This window comes from Emys orbicularis, chromosome 9, assembly GCF_028017835.1.
Source record: "Emys orbicularis isolate rEmyOrb1 chromosome 9, rEmyOrb1.hap1, whole genome shotgun sequence".
Lineage (NCBI taxonomy): Eukaryota > Metazoa > Chordata > Testudines > Emydidae > Emys > Emys orbicularis.
This window is the reverse complement of record NC_088691.1, coordinates 29,901,658-29,922,329: the sequence shown is the minus strand read 5'-3', so window position 1 is coordinate 29,922,329 and position 20,672 is coordinate 29,901,658. Positions and strand designations below refer to the sequence as shown.

The window sequence follows — 20,672 nt, the reverse complement described above, 5'->3', positions numbered from 1 at the left end:
TGTTTACTTCGTTCTGGTAGTTTTGTCCAGATTTTAAAGTTTTAGGTACATTCAAAAGGATCACAGTAAAAGATATTTGACTAATGATTTCAAAAGAGTAATTAAAAAAAAATGACACTACTGCTGCTTCTTTGACATAATCCTCCCTGTATAATGTATAAATTAAAAGAAAAGTATACAAAATATTTTTAAAGGTTTGATGTTGTTCCTCTGGAAATCAATGGTACCAGCATCTGTGCCAAAACATGTGCCATCTTCCTTAACTCTAATAACAATATGTGAATTGCTCATCAAACAACCTGTGTGGGAGGGGAAAAGCAAATTATTGTTGTGAGGTTGAGCTCATTTTCTGTTCTCAGGTCACAATAAGCATAATGCCACTCTGTGGCACAAAACTCCCCCATTACAGTGCCAGGCTTTTTAGCTTAACAATTGCCCTACTATGTTCCAGATAATTGCAGGCCCTTTTTCATTACGAGTTTTCCTAGGACAGCTTGGGACTGTAAATTAAAACTAGGTGGCATAAACAGTGGTATGTATTCAAATTACATTCATGTACCATAAAATAAGAGACTCAGCAACATGTTTACCACTTACTTTATGTTGAAGGTTTAAGCTGTTTTCTCGCTGTGGAATATAAAGTTCTTTATTTATTACTCTTATCAGGTTTGGTAAATAATGGTCCTTAATTTTTCATAGAAATCTAGGATTCAGCCCTCAAATGCTGAATATTTACGGCATATGTTATATGTGAGATGTGTCACATCTCACTGACATTAGGAGATGAGGGTGCTCATAGAATAGACGGTGATCAGCACCTTTTTGATTTGAGCCCCAATGGTGCATTTTCTTCTGAGAACATTAAAAACTACTAAAACTCAGAAATCAGTATTGTAATGTGTTAGAAACTGAATGGTCACATCAGTTACATAGTAAAGGATTCCTTCCTCCCACCTCCTGCAAACACCCACTTTTTATTGGATTAAGAATCAACATATAAATCAAACAAAAATGATATCCTCATCCATGATTGCAGAATCCCGATTCCAAAAGGAGAAAGGTGAAACCAACACTAGACACGATGTATGCACATTAGCTATTATGCTTGTGGTGTTTATTATTTGCTATTAAATCATCATAACAGACAATATATAATAATAAACACAAAAAGCGAGACAAAACCCTGCTGAAAAATAGCATGAGACAGAAGGGAGAAAGAGGGGGAGATGGGAAGAAATTGTGTACTGTTTGATTCACATAACCCTCATATGTTGATTTTTTATTTAATGTTAAAGGATAGCTAACTAACCAATGTTCATTAATAAATGTGCAAAGACCTTAACGCAGGTTCTTTATGCTCAGCTTGGATATTACTGAAGACCTCAAGCTGAAATATGTAAATCCCATTTTTCGTAGTACTTGTTTCTCTTCTTTCATTATATGGAATAAAGAGTCTTAATTTTTTTATACTGCAAGTGATCCAATGTTTTATTTTATTGAGAGTGGCTGGACTATCCCAAATGGTGGTTTTATAGAGTTCAGCTATATTGGAAATTAGGAATATCAACATGATGTGTGTCCTATTAAATTCTTCTATAAGTAAACATTCTAAAAGGCATCTGATTTTATACTCAAGCTTACTTTCACAATACCTGGGTCACATTTTTCTGGATTCACAGAAAAATGTTCAGTAAAATGCCTCAACAGAAAAACAATTGGAGTCAGTGACTGGACACTAGGAATGAACTTGGCCCTAAATCTTTTTTTAAACAACCTCCTTATGTCTGGCAACATCTGAAAGACAACAAGAAATAGTTGTTAATCACTAGATTTTTTGTTGGTCTGGAATCAAAGGAACAAATACTACTTATGATATATGCAGGGATGAAAGAAAGCAAAATTCCGGGTGTACTGACTCACTGCTTTGCTTATTTATACTGTAAGCTGAGCTAAGAGGTGGTGCAAGGAGCTGCCAGGAGAGGCAGAACAGCAATTATAGTTGCTGCACTTTTGACAAAGAGCATTATTAATCATAACTGAAGAATTACAGTTCCAAATTATGCATATGACATGTATTGCTGCTTTTTAAAATACATTGGGCCATATTTGTTTACTGGTTTAACTGACATGAAAAACAGCAGAGTGCCCTGCTGTGGAAAATGGGGACATAGGGTTGTAGCAATGCAAAGTGACCATAGCTTCACTTATGAGTGGCCACTGTTAGAGGTAATAATAGCACTCAAATGGTGATTGCTGTCTTAACATTTTTTATCAGTATTATGAGTACAGATTGAATATTGTGGCACAACAGCAAATCTCTTCCATTATCTTATCTCACAAATGATGAACTCTGCTGTAGATTTTGGAGCTGAAGACCCTCCTACATCCTTTTCTGCTGCTCATTTTTTTAGCTTTTAGAAAAATTTAGGAAAACATCCTCCTCCATTAGCCAACAAAAGAAACAAATGGTTTTCTACAATAAACATAACCTCTAGTAAAAAAAGGTCACTTAATACTGTAACTAAGAAGGAAGTTACAGACAAAATTCCTGTTAATAAGAATGGGAGTTCTGTGGATAATTCAATTTTTTTGTTCATTGCTTTGAAAATCTTAGCTCTCTCAAGTGCTTCCTGTGGGATAATCAACATCTCCTAAATCCTTGCTCCTTCTGTTCTCTCCTTTTGGCTGTATGGATTACTATCAGAACATTCATCTCTCTTTCAGGCTCCAGAAGACTAGCTTGACCAGGCTCAGAGACACTGCTTGAGGACTTTGAGTTGAGGAGCTTGTAAGCCAGGGTTCCTGAGGTAAAGGCCTCTTAAACAGTTATTTCAATCTGTCTGACTGTTCTTTCATGTGTCTGAAGCTACTCCTAGCTACAATTAATATTAATCATAAAATCATCATCAGTATGTACTAATAATAATACAACCTTTATCTTGTGGGACCCGAAAGCAACTAGTAAGCTTATAGGGTGACGGTGCACCAATCTGGAGCATCAGAGGATGATACATATATATGTTTGAGATTTTATACAATATTTTACATAGTAATGCTACTATCCTGTGCACTAACTTGCAAGAAGAGGGGACAGGGCCATCTGGTTATTGAATGTGAAAAGGGAGCTCCAGAGAAAGTATTCTGGATTGAGGAATTCAGTGGAACATACATTCTTTCCTATGGAGTAAAGTTTTAGGCTATTGACTCCCAAACAATCAACAGAGAACTTGCTGGTGGTCTATCGCTAAAGAGCAAGCTGGTCACATGATGCTGGCTCTCTTCCTTGACACCGACCCCCAAACTGTATTAAAAATAGCTGCAAATATATTTAAATGATTGCCTAATATCACTTTTCTATATAAGCAATTGCTGTAGTAGCCAAAGGTTGTTATGTGAATGGGTGAGAAGGTGGTCCCTATGATTACAAATGGGAAGTGGTTTGCAACATAGTAAAAGTTTTGCAACCTCCTTACTTCTAGCATAGAATTTGAGTGATTTAACTGGCTGTGACTAAGTAGCAGATAACTGTATGATTACACTCCCCCCTCCCTTCAACCCAACCTGGAAACACATTAAGACACTAAAGGGGAAGTGTAGGTGGACTCATATCAGGAATCAAATTAATTCATTTTGCTTTATTACAGCTGCAGGAAATGTTGAGCCAAGGCTGATGACAACTGAAAATGAGTATATAGAGGGATTATTCTGCACAAATATACATAGGCTCCTATTTGAAAATAGGGTGGTTGTCTCTATTGGAAACTGTGGTGTTTTGAAAGTTGTGTTAAAATTGTGATTTATTACTTTAAATTATCAAAGGTCTTCAAATTTCCTGCCCCTGCTTGCCCCTATGGGTCTTTGTAATGAAGCATGAGATCTGGGCCTGGCAGTAGCCAGACCAAGGTAAGCTGTGGCCTGTTTTTCAGAGCAGTCTGCTTTGTCTCTCTCTGGTTTGTGCATGTGTTACTATTCTGAATTCCAAGAAATAAAGTTATGTTGCATTTTCCAGCAAGAGTATTTTTTTTAATCTAACATCTCTTTGTATGCTGTGCCTGTAACAGAAATTAGTTTAGGCCATAAATTATAAGTAATGTTAACAATGTATTCTAGGCTTTCCTTCACTCATTGTATTTTCATTATTTAAATGTTTTCATCCCTCAGCTCATAGATACTAATTCCTTCCTTGTCACCCTGATATTGGCAGCAATGGCACAGTCTGTTTTTAACAGAAGAGGAATGGGTGACAGCATTACCGCGTTTCCAGCACCTTTAAAGGCTAAAATTACTTTTCCCACTCTGAGAGGGGTAGCCGTGTTAGTCTGGATCTGTAAAAAGCAACAGAGGGTCCTGTGGCACGTTTAAGACTAACAGATGTATTGGAGCATAAGCTTTCGTGGGTGAATACCCACATGCGTCTGACGAAGTGGGCATTCACCCACGAAAGCTTATGCTCCAATACATCTGTTAGTCTTAAAGGTGCCACAGGACCCTCTGTTGCCTTTTCCCACTCTGGAGCGAACAACGCTAAACTCGTGGGGAAACTGGGGGCTTCTCCTCCAGGTCGCTGTCGCTCTGCCTCTGACCGCAGCTGGCCTGCAGGCGGTGGTGGCTCTTCGACGGGGGCGCAGCGCACCTGCCTGCGCTACTCCCCCTCCCCCGGCGCGGCTCCCAGCGCCTGGCCTGCCCCCGTCCGCGCCAGGCCGAGCTGGCAGCCTGCCCACGGAGGCGGCGCGGCCGCTCCCTGCTGCGGGGAGTCAGGTGAGCCGCTGCCGCTCCAAGGCGTGTCCAGTCCTGGGCGCTGCCGCGCGGCTACTAATCCCCACCCCGGCCCAGCTCTCCCGCACTTTCTGCCCCGCGTCCCAGCTCCCCTCCGCCGTGCCCAGCTCCCCGTCTCGGGGTGGGCGCCCCGCGGGCAGCATGTACGGCGGCCAGCAGCAGTTGCAGCCCCAGGCGCTGCCCCAGCACCTGCAGCATCACCGGCCGCAGCACCACCGGCCCCAGCCCTGCTACCACACACTGCCTCTGCCGCACCACCGGCCTCGGCAGTGCCCCGAGCCGCTGCCGTGCTACGAGCCGCCGCCTCGGCAGAACCGGCCCCGCCCGTGCCCCGAGCCGCTGCCGTGCCACGACCTGCCGCCGCCCCTGCAGAGCCGGCCCCGGCCGTGCCCCGAGCCGCTGCCGTGCCCCGAGCCGCCGCCCCTGCAGAGCCGGCCCCGGCCGTGCCCCGAGCCCCTGCCGAGCTGGCCCCAGCAGTGCCCCGAGCCGCCGCCCCTGCAGAGCCGGCCCCGGCCGTGCCCCGAGCCCCTGCCGAGCAGGCCCCAGCAGTGCCCCGAGCCGCTGCCCAAGCCATGCCCCGATCTGTGGCCCCTGCCCTGCCCGGAGCCGCTGCCCCACCAGCACCAGCAGCATCAGCATCAGGACGGCAACGTGGTGTACGAGCGGGTGAGGACCTATAGCTGCCCCGGGGGCAAGCGGGTGCAGGTGCTGGAGCTCCCTCCGTGCTCCCCCAGGCCGGTGTCCCCGCTGGAGAACGCGTCAGGCCACCAGCATGTCATCTGGAGCCGCGACCCGCCTCAGCAGGTACACGGGCCTCCCTCCCCTTCTCCCCTCCTGCCCTCGGGACTTGGCCGGGGGCTCGTTAGGCTCCCCTCTTGTGCTTCTGTGGACTTGGACCTCTGCTACTCCCTGCTGGGTGTGTGTGTGTGCTGGGGGGGGGGGGGGTGTCATTGACTAGTTACAGAGTATTTATGTGGGGGGGGGGGATGATTGACTAGTTACAGTGTGGGGGGAGGCATTGACTGGTTACACTGTGGGTGGGGGGTATCACTGATGCACAGGCCCATTTACACAACTGTTGCTGAGGGACTGGCTACCCTTGAAAAATCCTTGTATATGGCCGGACTTCCTGAACTGAGTCATACAAGGGCTACTACGCTTCTAAACAGATTTGCAAGCTGCATAGGAGAGAATTTTCTTTGCTGGCATTCACCAGTGTGGGAGAGGTGTGTTCAGCTTTCACCATAGAGCTATTGACATACAGAAAAAAGCTAATCTAGAAAAGAGTTCTGAATACATGTGACAGCTTTATGAATGTGGTGTAAACAGGACTGATTTAATGTATGAGCACTGATGATTATCTGAGTGGAGAACTGTAACAGGTGAAATCATTAGGTTTAAAAGTGTTTTGCAGTCTGTCCTGGGATTTCTATTCTTGTTCTTATATAAGCAATTTATATATCATTTTTGTACTGTTAAGATAAATGGATTATGAATTGGATAGATGAACCTCATAAAAGCTAGTGACTGTTTTTGGAATGAGATCAAAACCAGATAGTACTTTAAGATCTCTTTTTGTGTTACAATGTAATTAATATAATAAAAAATTACTATTGGCAGTATTAAAGTATTAAAGAAAAGCATTATAAATTTCATCTTTACACAGGGCATTGCTGAAATTATGCTAAGCAACCTGTTTATTATCTATGTGTGAAAAGCTATATATAACGCTTTAGTAATTCCTACCTACTATTGTTGACTACAGGGCTACAAACAAATAAACTCCCACAACATTTCAGTTCAACACAATTCAATAAGGACAAATGCAAAGTACTCACTTAAGAAGGAACAATCAGTTGCACACATACAAAATGGGAAATGACTGCTTAGGAAGGAAATGGATCTGGGGGTCATAGTGGACCACAAGCTAAATATGAGTCAACAGTGTAACAGTGCTGCAAAAAAAGCGAACATCATTCTGGGATGCATTAGCAGGAGTGTTGTAAAAAATAGCATGAGAAGTAATTCTTCCGCTCTACTCCGTGCTGATTAGGCCTCAACTGGAGTGTTGTGTCCAGTTCTGGGTGCCACATTTCAGGAAAGATGTGGACAAATTGGAGAAAGTCCAGAGAAGAGCAACAAATATGATTAAAGGTCTAGAAAACATGACCTATGAGGGAAGATTGAAAAAAATGGGTTTTAGTATGGAAAAGAGAAAATGTGAGAGGGTTCATAACAGTTTTCAAGTACATAAAAGGATGTTACAAGGAGGAGGGGGAAAATTATTCTTCTTAACCTCTGAGGATAGGACAAGAAACTTGCAGCAAGGGAAGTATAGGTTAGACATTAGGAAAAACTTCCTAACTGTCAGGGTGGTTAAGCACTAGAATAAATTGCCTAGGGAGGTTGTGGAATCTCCATCATTGGAGATTTTTAAGAGCAGGTTAGATAAACACATGTCAGGAATGGTCTAGATAATACTTAGTCCTGCCATGAGTGCAGGGGACTGGACTAGATGACCTCTCAAGGTCCCTTCCAGTCCTATGATTCTATGATCTTGCAGATATTCCATCCTGTTACAAAATTTTCTGCATCTCTCTGTGTCCCAATACAATTAAAAATGGTGTTTTTGAAATGTTGTCTCACCCCTATTTTTTGTAATCCTTATATTTAAGTGCATCTTTTTATTGTCTTTTTATTTGTGGCTTTTGTTTCTTTTGATACAAAAAAGTTTAATAAATACAATATATAAAAAAGAATAGGGACTACTGAAAAAACATTAGTTCCATAACCCATCTTAAATGAACTATAACAAGAAGCTTTATTTAAAAACTTACAGATTAAATGAAACTGTAAAAGAATTCTACTTGAAGTTGAAAATGCACAAATCAATTTAAATAGATCAGACTATTAGCTGTAGCGCTTTTTCCAATAGGCGGATATTAATGGGATCAATAGGAATTGGATCAGGCATCATCTATGGTTTGTAATAGAAACACTAACAACACTTAAACTATAGTGGCACACATTCCTCTCCATAATTCTGCAGTACAATAATTGTCAAATTTGACTTTTGTATACTGTTAAAATAACTTTTTAAAGTAATGTATTTAGGGTATTAGGTAGGAATTTTGGTGTTCTTGGATAAATCTCTTAACCGTAATTATATTAACTTTTAAACTATTTTAATATCTATCTGTCTGATTCAATTAAAAAAATGACCTTACAGAAAAGTACTTTACCAGATAGAAAGTGATAGACTTTGTATAGGCTTTCTGAACCGTCGTATAGAATTCAGAATATTTAATAGAAAATATATCCTGCTACAGCATTCTATAGGATAGTTTGTAGATTATTGGTTCCCTCCACTTTTTTTTTTTATTTAGAAAGGATATCGTTCTCTATTAAATTACCGTATTTAGGATTGCTGAGAAATTTCTATAGCACTCTATTGATTTCATCCCTATTATGCTCTCTAGACTACAGGACTTTTCCCTCCGAGTCTCCAGTGTTTCGCTTCATGGAAGCTGAGGAAAACTTTATTTTTGTGGCATCTGCAGTTTTTCATAGACTACCACACTGTGAATGACTTTTCAAAAATTGAATTTGGTATGACCTTGAAAAATTATTTAAGACTGAGCAAAAGAGTATAAAACTCAGTAATAATATGTGTTTCAACAGGTAAACATTTGTAAAATCCCTATCTTCATAGTACAATATCCTGCTATAGGGCCGTATTTTCAGATAAGTGAATGTGCAGATTTTCACACACAATGTGCTCACAGCTATTTATTTACTCACAGCATTTACTTTGATTATGCATTCAAATTGGGTTATTGCCTGTACAAATTATCTTTTTTGTGCACAATTGTCTAGTTTCCATTACTAGTGGTAATAAGTGTGTGAGCATATTAAATATATAATTGTTTAAGCTAACTTTTTTCAAAATCAGGCCTGTGAGGGTTGTTGTTATAATAATAATAATAATTAATTAATAATAATAAAAAAGACTATCGAGCAAAGAAAATTCCTTTTTGTGGCTTTAGCTCCAGTTTATGAAATGAAGAATTTTAATCCTGAACAAATTTAAGGAAAACTTTGACAAGCAAGTATTAACGCTGCTTGTCAGAACTTTACAAGTGGCATTTAGACAGAATTCTGTGCTGAGAATTAGGAGGCAAGAGTTACCCTTCTGCCACTGACTGTGCTTTGTGATCATAGGCAAGTCAGCTAAATTCTCTGTGCTTCAGTGACCCTGTCTGTAAAATAGAGATATATGCCCAAACTTGTAATGTGCATTGAAATCTAGAGAAGAAAATGTTAAGTATTAATTACACCTCGACCCCGATATAACGCGACCCGATATAACACGAATTTGGATATAACGCGGTAAAGCGGGGCGGGGGGGCGGGGCTGCGCACTCCAGTGTAGCAAAGCAAGTTCGATATAACGCGGTTTCACCTATAACGCGGTAAGATTCTTTGGCTCCCGAGGACAGCGTTATATCGGGGTAGAGGTGTAATATGTAGTACTTTACTACGCAGTGTAGTTGTAGCCGTGTCAGTCCGGGGATATTAGAGAGGTAAGGTGGTATTTTTTTAGAAGTTGATCCAATAAAAGATATTACCTCACCCACCTTGTCTCTCCGTGTAGTATTGTAGACATATTAGGAAACATGAATTAAGTGTGTCAAACAAACAAGAAGTTCCTACCCTGAAACAATTGAGGTTCTAAATTGCTGATCCAGTAGATTGCTTAACTTTAAGCATGTACCGTAGTCATGTTGAAGTCAATGGGACTACACCTCTACCCCGATACAACACGGTCCTCTGGAGCCAAAAAATCTCACCATGTTATAGATGAAACCACGTTATATCCAGAGGTTAAAGTAAGCTGGTACGGTTAGGCTTCCCCGGCGGTGATTTAAAGGGCCCGGTGCTCCAGCCACTGCGGGGAGCCCCGGGCCCTTTAAATCACCACCAGAGCTCCGGCAGCTGGGCTCGGGCGGTGATTTAAAGGGCCCGGGGCTCCCCGCTGCTTTACCGCATTATATCCGAATTCGTGTTGTATCAGGTTGCATTATATCTGGGTAGAGGTGTATTTGTGTGCCTAAAGTTAAGTATGTGCTTAAGTGTTTGCTGAATCAGGCTCTAAAGGCACAAAAAGGTCAGACATAGAGTGAGTTGTGGTTTCTGTAGCTGGAATACTGGTCATAAACTTTTGGAAGGTGGAGAGGGAGGATGCTTAATAAACATTAATTTAGGAGGTTTCTCAAGATCAAGTGTCAGCAAGTGAGAAGGCGTGTAGTTGGAAGTGGATGAAAGAAACAAAAGAAGTGGTTGGCAAGAATTTTGGAAGGAGTATGAAGAGTGACAGGGAGAGTAGGTGGAATTTAATGTTTGTTCAATCCCCTACATGGGGAAGTATATAATTCTTTGGGAGGCTGAGTTGTCCAATTGGAAATTCAGGGGACTAGAAGTAAGAACTCTTGAGCCCTATTCTTCACTCTCCTATTGACTTTGTGCAGATTGCTTAATTTCTGCATATCTCAGTTTATCCAGTTATCACATAGGTATACCTGCTTCACATCGATGTTGTGAACCTTCATTGAGTTCTCAGATAAGAAGTGATATAGAAATATTATATTGTTTGCTACTGCTGATTGGCCAAGAGGATTCTCTTGTGTGATACTTAAAAAAAAATTACTTCTGGATAGATTCTGTATGTTCATTAAGGACATAAAAGATAATGAATGGGTGTGTGGGTGTATAAATCAAACATTTCTACTATAGCATTTACTCTGTCAGTGAATCAGTGTTTTCCATTATGATTATTCTTATGTATACTTTGATTACATTACAGAGTAAGAAAATTTGGAAATGGATAATGTCTTTTATGATCTATTTGACTGTATTGCCTTGTCACAGATGAAAGCAGCTACTTTATTAATATGTTGTTCTTAGTATTTGTTTGCTGTATCCATCCTTTGATTTACTCTGTCCTGTTTGAGATTGTGGCATTTAGCTGTCTGTTTATTTAGTGATTTTTTTTTTTGTACAGTCTGTTAGACCAGACGTGAATCTCATTGCAACAAATTTCCTTGGCTGAGTAGTTCAATGAAATAATTATAATGGGGGGGGGGGGGGGACCGAAACAAAACAAAAACCCATGAAGTCACCTTAACACATATTAAAGAAACCTTAGAGGGCAAAATCACAATCTTTTCTGCTTGCCAGTTCATGTTTAAATTTGTCCTCCTAAGTTTAATAGTATGGGGCCCAAACCTGCTTGGTTGCACTAGTGCAAGTCCAAGGCCCAATCTTGTAGGGTGACCAGATGTCCTGATTTTATAGGGACAGTCCCAATTTTTGGGTCTTTTTCTTACATAGGCTCCTATTACCCCCCACCCCCGTCCTGATTTTTCACACTTGCTGTCTGGTCACCCTACAATCTTGTCACTGAAATTTGTCCAATAATGGACATGAATGGGATGTTCTCTATGCCGACCTCTATCTCTTGCAAGAAAGGAATTCAATTGCCCCCTGGCACTTGTGAAAGTAAAACATCCCGCTGAGCTCTAAATATATTATTATACGTAGAGTTTAGAATCTTTCCTTAAATCTTAGAAGATGAGATATGTATTCTACCTTAATAGTCTCCTGGTCTTTATACCTATGAGAATACTTCAGTACTTTTTATTAGTGTAAAATAGTTTTACAAGTTACAAGAAAGTTGCCAACTTTCAAGTGGTAAATAAGCACCCCGACTTTCACAATAAGTAAAAAATCAAGCTAATCCCATTTCAAAACAAGGCCAAAACAAGCCAATCCCTAAGAACCCCAACACTTTAAGTGACTAGATCCCCCCTGCGTGCAGTCTGGGACTGTGGTGGACCTGCTGTGCACCCCATACTCTCTCCCCCCCTTACCCCTGCTTGGCACCCCCCGCCCCCCATTGCCCCTGCATGCCAGGAGCCGATTTAAAAAAAAAAAAAAAAAAAGCAACAAGCTACAAGCCAAACAAGCTACAAGCCAAAAACTAGCCAACAAGCAACTCACAAGCCAATTAAGCCAAAAACAAGCCCAATTTCTGTGGGTTTTTTTGCGTGTTTGGCCTGTCTGGTTACAAGCGAGAGAGCTTAATAGCATGAGTGATGTATTCCAAAGCCCTGAGGCAGTGGATTTAGTTTAGGCAGGTTTGAAGGGTCTTTAACAGATTATTTACTTTAAATATAATCCAGTTTCTTAAAAGGATACATTTTTCAGTGCACCACACTACAGTATGTACCTCTGTATAAAAAAAAAAACCCAAAACTTTTCCCGATTGTTTATTTGTATTACCACAGTTCCTAGGAGTGGCCCAGAACTTCTTGCGCAGGGCTCTGTGCAAACACACAACAAAAAAGAAGCTCCCTGCCTCAGAGAGGCAATCTCAACCTAAGTAATTATCTTGAGCCAAAGACTGAGAAACAAAACTATATATCTATAAAGTGTGCAGTCTTTGGGAAGGGAAATTTGTGTGAAGAAATCAATCACATGTTAATTTGTAGGTGTTTCAGTTTATAGTCCAGATCCTTTAAAAATTAGGATAATTTGGAAACATGGTTATGCTTTATAAACTATATATCATCTTTTCTTTTGAATGTTGTGTACTCATATAAGGAGTCCTTTTGACTTCAATAGGATTACTTGCATGATGAAAGTTTGCAGGATCAGGCCCTAATTATGCAAAGGGGAGAAAATGTGATCAAGACTATGACAAGTCTTCAGCAGTACTCATAACTTTGACATTCTCTAATTACTATAATTGATGCTTAGCTAGAGTAGAGTCTTTTCTACTTTGATTTCTTTTTCCTGGTGTTATGATTCACTCTTTAGGAGGAGGATTGAAAAACTGCTGCAGGCTGTTTATTACAGTGCAACACAGATGTGGGAGTTCCAAACTAGATATCTGACCTACTTTGGAATTGCTCTTATCTAGTGATGAATGCCCCTTCGATTTAAAATTTTGATAACAGCAACAAAGATCTTCCTGGCATTGCTGAGTTGTTAGGGGAGGAAGTGACCATGACCTGTGAGTTATTCCTGCTGCTCTATAACAGTTAACTAACAAAAGACCCAATCCTCAAACTGACCTCAGTGGGAATTCTGCTTACTTGAGAAATATGGTGTTGTAGCCATGTTTGTATCATGATATTAGAGAGACAAGATGCATGAGGTAATATCTTTTATTGGATCAGCTTCTGATGGTGAGAGAGACAAGCTTTGAGCTTACACAGAGGTCTTCTTCCGGTTTGGAACTCTGTGTAGCTCGAAAGCTTCTCTCTCTCTCAACAACGGAAATTGGTCCAATAAAATATATTACCTCACCCACCTTATCTCTCTACTTGAGGAATGTAGATTTGGGCTGTAGCTCTGTCCTTGATGTTGTAAATGTTGCTAGTGCACACATGGAATTTAAGTTGTCAATTTATGTGGATGCTACTCTAGAAGAAGAAGTGGAAACAAATACTTGCCAAATGAAAGCAAACACAATTATTAGGAATTTTTTTTTAATTATAGAATTTAGAGAATGAAAATGATTGAATCAAAAGGAGAAACTTCTCCTGGGAACATCTTATTTCACAGTTGTCATTGGACTATGCTCTGGAGCACTTGGTGCTGTCAGGTATGGGATACTGGAGTGGTCTCCAAAGTGGGGTGCGCAAGAGGATCCTTGGGGGTGCGTGGCAGGAGGAGTGGTTTTTTTTTTTTTTTTTGCTTCATCAGTTCGGGTGGGAGTCCGAGCTTTTTTTTTTTTTTTTTGCTTTGGCAAAAATGGTAGAGCCGGCGCGGCGGCAGATGGTGCATGCTCAAAATTTTTTTACTGATAGGGGTGCGCGATCAAAAAAAGTTTGGAGACCACTGGTCTAGTGGTCTGATCTGGCAATTTTTATGTTCCAATCATTTCACTATTTAAATAAAATACAGATTTTCTTTGCTTCTCATCTCAGAAGGGAGGGACTGAGAAAAGAAAACAATAAATAATGTATTTACAGTGCTTTTCATTTGGAGAGATGAGAGTACTTTATGGGTCATATCTTCAGCTAGTATAAATTGGTGTAGCTCTGTTGAGTTCAATGGAGTTATACTGATCTACACTAGCTGAAGCTTTGTCCCATTAAGTCTGCATAAGCTTTGATTCTTACCCGCATTTTGCAGACGAGGCACAGAGGCTAACTCCATTGATGTGTTATATGCAAATGAAAGAACTGAAAAAAAGAAAATGCTAGCACTGAGCATTCTAATTTTGCCCAGCAGATGTATGCCCCTGCCCCCAAGTCTTCTGTATAATGTGGGGAAAAGTGCACAATGCTCAATAATGCTAAAAAACCTAATTACCTGCATGAAACCTAGCACTGGTGATTGGGGGTGAAAGCAGATGTGCACTATTGTGGCAATAGGACCTAGATGTTTTAGCATGAGCACAACGTGTGTAGCCATTTTCATTATTTAAAGACCACCCTAAAGTACTGCTTAACCCAAATATGTGGCAGAGTTGTGTTTAGGATAAAGAATGTCTGTGGCTGGCTCTCAAAAGTGGCTGCCGCAGCCATAGAAATGCTGCTTCTTTACATTAAACAGTATCTCCCACAACCAGTTCTTTAAAATATGCTGGACACAGTATTGTTGCTAGCCCAGAACCCTGGGAACCCTCAACATATTTTTTTATTAGCTCAGAAAAGGAAGGAAGATCTCGGTCAAGCACTGGATTAGGACTGGAGATCTGTGTTCTATTAATGGCGTTGGCACAGAATTTTGTTTTGACTTCGGGCAAGTTGAATAGGTCCAGATTTTCAAAAGTGCCCTTTTGTTGGGTGCCCAAGTTTAGTCACTGCAATGTAAGCCCAGGGTTTGAACTCAGGCTCAAACATAATCCCCCTTCCACCTACACACGCATTGCATTAACCCAGGATCCCACAGGGGTGGAGAGTCAGAGCCTGAGTCAAATTTGGACCCAGAGTTCACGCCCTTTTGGACTAGTGCTCTGGGAAGCCACCAAAAGTATCCCACAATCCCACAGGCAAACTTTCTTTGTTCTCTGGATAGTCAGGTTTTGTGGATAGCCAAATTTTCCCACACTGCACCACAAACAAAGGGTTAGAGTGGCCATTTTGGGAGGGTGCTAGGAAGTCTGGGATATGGGTGGTTGAACTCAGGCCTGCATAATGCAGTGTAGATGTTGGAGCCCCGGTTTGGGGCCACGTGTTCAACAATTCCTAACCTGGAGTTTACAAATAAGTGTAGATGCTCTAGATTAACAAACCCAGAGACTGCTAACCCTGGGTTTATACTGCAGTGTAGACATATCCTATACAAACACATAGTTCACGGTATGCTGGGGGGTAAATCTGCCGTGCGTTAGCCTGCCACACACTAGCTGTCCATGTGGACCGTGCCGTCATGCACTAAAAGTTCCAAAGGGAGTGCTGATCTACTTGTAGAGGGGTAGATCAGAGCATGCCATGGAGCATGGACAGCTAGTGCGCACCAGGCTAGTGTGAGGTAGATTTACAGCCCAGCTTGCCATGAAGTGGGTGTTTATATAGATAAACCCAGTGACCAGTCAATACTTGGATCCATCTGAGTTATGCTTTTTGTTTTTGCCTTGCTCTCCCCCTCCAAGCCGCTCTGAGGATTACTGCTCGTATCTCAAGAGACCATCCAAAGGAACCAAAATCAGACTTCCTTCTGCTAAGGCAATACGTCACCATGCTGTATTTCGTTTCCTTCCTCTTACTTATATATCTGTGCTCTGCTCTGGTCTACTCTGAACAGTTGTCGTCTTCTTAACACGTGTTTTAGGTCAGTTTCTCTCCTACAGAGTTGATTTAGCACTTTATAATCTGCCTGTCTTTGCACAGTTTATTAATGATAATAATAATGAGCCCAATCTTGTATACTCTCTAAGGGCTTGATCCAAGGCTCACAGAAGTCAGTGGGAGTCTTTTGTTGACTTTAGTGGAAACAAGCTGAGCCCCACTGATTCAACTCACTTCCTTATGGAGCTCAAATTATAGATTCCAAGGCCAGAAGAGACCATTGTGATCATCTAGTCAGACCTCCTGTATAACACAGGCCAGAGAACTTCCCCCAAATAATTCTTAGAGCAGATCTTTTAAGAAAATATTCAATCTTGATTTAAAAATTGTCAGTGCTGGAGGATCCACCAGGACCCTTGGTAAACTGTTCTAATGGTTAATTACTCTCACTGTTAAAATTCATGCCTTATTTCCTCCAGTATAAATTTTTTTAGCTTCAGCTTCCAGCCATTTGATTGTGTTATGTCTTTCTCTGTTATATTGCAGAGCTCATTATTAAATATTTGTTCCCCATGTAAAATTAACATGACCTTAGTGTCTCAGCTACTACTTCAGTGTACACAGTACTGTATCATGCCTAAATATGTTGCTCTTGTCCTTTCCTTTGAAAAAAAACAAACCCCAACAGTTTTAATTCAAAATAGTGCTAATTCTAAATAGGAGTGGTATAGCCACAAAATTGTATATTAACACTTTTTTTTAAATGTTTTACAGTTACAGGAGCCATTGTCTCCATTTCTGAGAGGAGGAAGTTACTGCCCAGGGAATAATGTTATCTATGAAAAGACAATAAGAAAATATGAGTTGCTAAATCCTGAACAGGTGAATAATTTCTTATATCATTTATATTAATCTGTTGTGCAAGAAAACAAACACTTTTCTACTACTGTCTCAAGTTTTTGCTTCTCTTGGAAATTAAAGCAAATCTGATGGAATTGTTTTAGTACACGTAAGGGCCAAATCCTTACTTAAAATCAATGGAATTTCTTTTAGGAGTAAGGTGAGCAGGATTTGGAACATCTATTGGCCAAGCTCACGATGGCCTACACTCAATGTGATGGCATTTCTATGTCTGTCTGTATATAATACAATAACTTTTGAATGTCACATCTGATCAGTTCCAAAATTTCAGGGAATGTTGTGGCCAGAACCCTGTTATTTTGGGGGGAAATCAAAAGGGGAGAAATGGGGTACATGTGGAACCCCTATCTTCTGTTTAGCAGATCAACAGTTTCAAGCACCTCTGCAGTTGTCTATAGATCAAACAACTGGTTGATGGCACCCATTAATGCCTTCCATTATAACAATACCCCAGTAGAGTTAAGATGTTGACCCAGTGAATGACCTATCTCCCAGATGGTCAGGGGAATGGGTGCCCACAGGGAGCTCTTGTCATGGGGAGGGGAGAATGAGGGACCTTGGAATGGAGGGAGTGGGGGGCACACAGAACTCCTGGCATGGGGGAAGGAAATGGGAATGAGGGCTAAACAGAGCCCCTGCCAAGGAGTGAATGGGGGGTGGGGGAAAGAGGCACACAGCAACTGACATGGAGGAGAGAATGGGGTCCCTGGTATTGGAGGAGGAAAGAACTGAGTGAGCACACAGAACCCATGGCAGGAAGGACATTGAGGGGAATTGCAGGGAGTCCATGAAATAGAGGGAGATGATGGGGTAGCACATGAGGAGCTTATGGAGGGGAGGGAACAATGCAAGGAGCCCCTGGGATTTGCAGTGAGTTTGGCCTTCCAGAAACTACAAAGCGTGCAGCCTGTTAGTTAAACTTTCCCCCCAAACTTCCTTTTAAATTGAAGCTGAGAGTTGCTGTGCCTCTTTATTTGCTAGTACTATAATTTTGAGCCTGACTGTAGAACCTTTACCCTTATTGGTAACTATATTAGCATGGGGATAGTCCCACTGACTTCTAGAAATAATTCCAAATTGCATGAATTTTAGAAAAACAAGACTATAAGGAAAGGTATTGTTTGGAATCTTACTCTGTTTCTGGCCAATTACATTGTGGTGAAGCTGGTTGAAAAAATTCACCACCAAAAAATGGGGTTTGATCAAAATCATATTTTTCATTAGATTTAATTTAATTTTTCCTCAGAAAACTTTGAAACAAGATAGCAATTTAAACATGAAATGTTTGTCTTGGTCAAAAACTGGAAAAAAAATTGTGAAATTTTGGATTTTTGTTTTCTTCCTCTTTTTTTTGCCACTGAATGCGGTAGAACTACCGTATGTATAAAGGGTCTCTTCTCCCTGCATAACTTTTCCAAAGTTGGAGAAGTTTTGAGTGGAATAGGGGGAGGGAATGCTTGGACTTTTTTTTTTTTTTAAGTGATGGTTTAAGAGGAAAACTAGAAAAAAGGAGGAAAACAAAAACTGGACATTAAAAAAATATATATTTTACAAAAAAAGTCACAAACTCAAATGTTCCATTTAAAGTACTAAGAAACAACAACAAACCATAGCATCTAGGGCTGGTGATTTTTAAAATGCATTATATGTGGAAATATTTAATTACTTATTTATTTAAATTAGACTTGCAGGTATAAGACCCCAAATCAGCAAAGCGCTGAAGTATATTGACTTCAATGGGACTTAAGTGTATGCTGCAGTGCTTTGTTGAGTCGTGGCCTAAACTAGCTTCTAGATTACTTACAATTTCCTTGTCACTCTCATATGCTTGATAAATTAAAAAAAGTTGCATTTTTCCTGCATTATAAAAACATAAATGATGTGGCATCATGTAGTCTGCATAATACACCTCTACCCTGATATAACGTGAACCGATATAACACGAATTCAGATATAACGCGGTAAAGCAGTGCTCCGGGGGGGTGGGGCTGTGCACTCCGTCGGATCAAAGCAAGTTCGATATAATGCGGTTTCACCTATAACGCGGTAAGATTTTTTTGGCTCCCGAGGGCAGCGTTATATCGGGTAGAGGTGTATGTGAAAAATGTTGCAGATGTCACTTTGCATTGTTCACTGTGAAAATCAAAAACTTGAAAATTCATGAAGCAAATTTACTGACCCATCTCCAGATTAAATTCAGTTCCAAATACTTTTCTTACTAACTGTGCTACAGTGAAAAAGCCAAAAAATAGAAGTCTTTCAAACTTGATCTCTTTTCCTAACTTCTGTGGTTCTTACAATAACAGGATATGTCAAAGGAACATATGTTAGAATAGTAATAGAATCTAAATATCAATATAAAAAACTAGTGGAAGTACCATTTCATGAATGGGTATGTTAAGAATGCTAACTTCATTGAAATATTTATCTCATATGTAAAATATAAAAATTTATTACAAATCACACAGCCCCTTGATTTTCAACTCTTAAGATTCTGAGGAGTTTGTGTTTGAGTGTTCAAACATTAGAGAGACAAGGTAGGTGAGGTAATATCTTTTATTGGACCAGCTTTTGCTGGTGAGAGAGAGAGAGAGAGAGAGAGAGAAGCTTTCAAGCTTACACAGAGCTCTTTTTCAGGTCTGGGAAACTAACTGAGGCCAAGTGTACACTACAAAATTAAGTCGACCTAACTTACGTAGGCATACAGTTGCTGCAGTAATTACATTGCTTGTGCATATCTGCACGTGGCTCCTTGTGTTGGTGGTCCGCGTCCGAAACAGGAACGCTTTTATCGATTATACTGTCAGTGTGGGGCATTGTGGGACAGCTCCTGAAAGCCAGTAACAGTCAATGTGAGCAACACAGTGTCTACACTGACACTGCGTTGACCTAACTACATCAACCTTAACTCTAGGCCGCTCATGGAGGTGGAGTTAGTAAGTCGGCGTAGCAGGGCAGTTACGTTGGCGGGAGCAAAATTTAAGGCTACGTCTACACTACACAGCTTTTGGCGACATGGCTGTGTCGCTACAGCTGTGCTGCTAAAAGTCATGCAGTGTGGCTGCTGTTTGTCCGCTCTTCTGCCGACCAAAAAAGTTCACCCCCAACGAGTGGTATTTGCATTGTCAGAAGGAGAGCTCTCCTGCCGACAGCGCGCTGTTCACACTGGCACTTGTCGTGGCAAAACTTTCGTCTTTCAGGTTTTTTTTTTTTTTTTTTTAAACACCTCTGAAAGACAAAAGTTTTGTCGTTCAATTGCTAGTGTAGATATAGCCTAAGTGTAGACACTTCCATAGTTAGGTCGACGTAAGCTGCTCTGTGTCAACCTAATTCTGTAGTGTAGACCAGACTTCAGAGTGTCACTGCTAAATACAAGGTGGAACAGATTATTTAATATAAGTAGTTAACACATATTTCAAGGAACCATTCAAGGTGAAGTGGCCTATTAACCTTGAATGGTCCCTTGAAAAATGTGTTAACTACTTATGCTAAACAATCTGTTCCACCTTGTATTTAGCTGTGATATTCTGAGTGTGTTTCCCAGACCTGAAGAAGAGCTCTGTGTAAACTCGAAAGCTTATCTCTCTCTCACCAACAGAAGTTGGCCCAATAAAATATATTACCTCACCCATCTTGCAGTATTTGCCAACCCCAAATGTTCAAAAATCATGACTCAGGCTCACCAAAAATCATGGGTATGTAAAAATAATAGATGTGGTGTTCTTTTTATTTGCCTTCTGCTTTTTGAACCTTTAAGGTGCACAGGGGGTCACATTTTGAAGCTTTCTCCACAGCCACAAGGGCTAAAAACTTACTTTTTCTTTAAGAATGAAAGCTGAAATCATTACATATCCACTTGACTCTAGGAGCTGGGTCTTAAAGGAAAGCAATAATCATCATGAGACTCATGACAAAATCATGAGAGTTGGCAGCGCTGCCTCCTTGTCTCTCTAATATCCTGGGGCCAACAAAGCTACAACAACACTGTTCAAATACTGCATTAATGTTGTAATATGCTAAATGTCAAGCATGTATTTGTGGCATTTTCAATAATATAATTAAAATATTTGCCTAGCTGATCAACATAAACTACCATTTGAGTTTTCCCATGCAAGAATTCATTTTATTCATTTATACAGAGGCTTTGTACTGGAGAGAGAGTAATGTTCTCTGG

General features: G+C 40.6%; 1 protein-coding gene across 1 annotated transcript in view; it reads left to right on the top strand.

Moving 5' to 3' along the window:
- Nucleotides 1–4,917: 4,917 nt before the first annotated feature.
- The window catches only part of POF1B (POF1B actin binding protein), a 38,377-nt gene continuing 22,622 nt past the window's right edge, over nt 4,918–20,672 (top strand). Inside the window, exons 1-3 of the mRNA XM_065411214.1 lie at nt 4,918–5,243; nt 5,316–5,580; nt 16,352–16,459. Coding sequence (XP_065267286.1) covers nt 4,918–5,243; nt 5,316–5,580; nt 16,352–16,459 — 699 coding nt within the window. The remainder of the gene's footprint in view (nt 5,244–5,315; nt 5,581–16,351; nt 16,460–20,672) is intronic.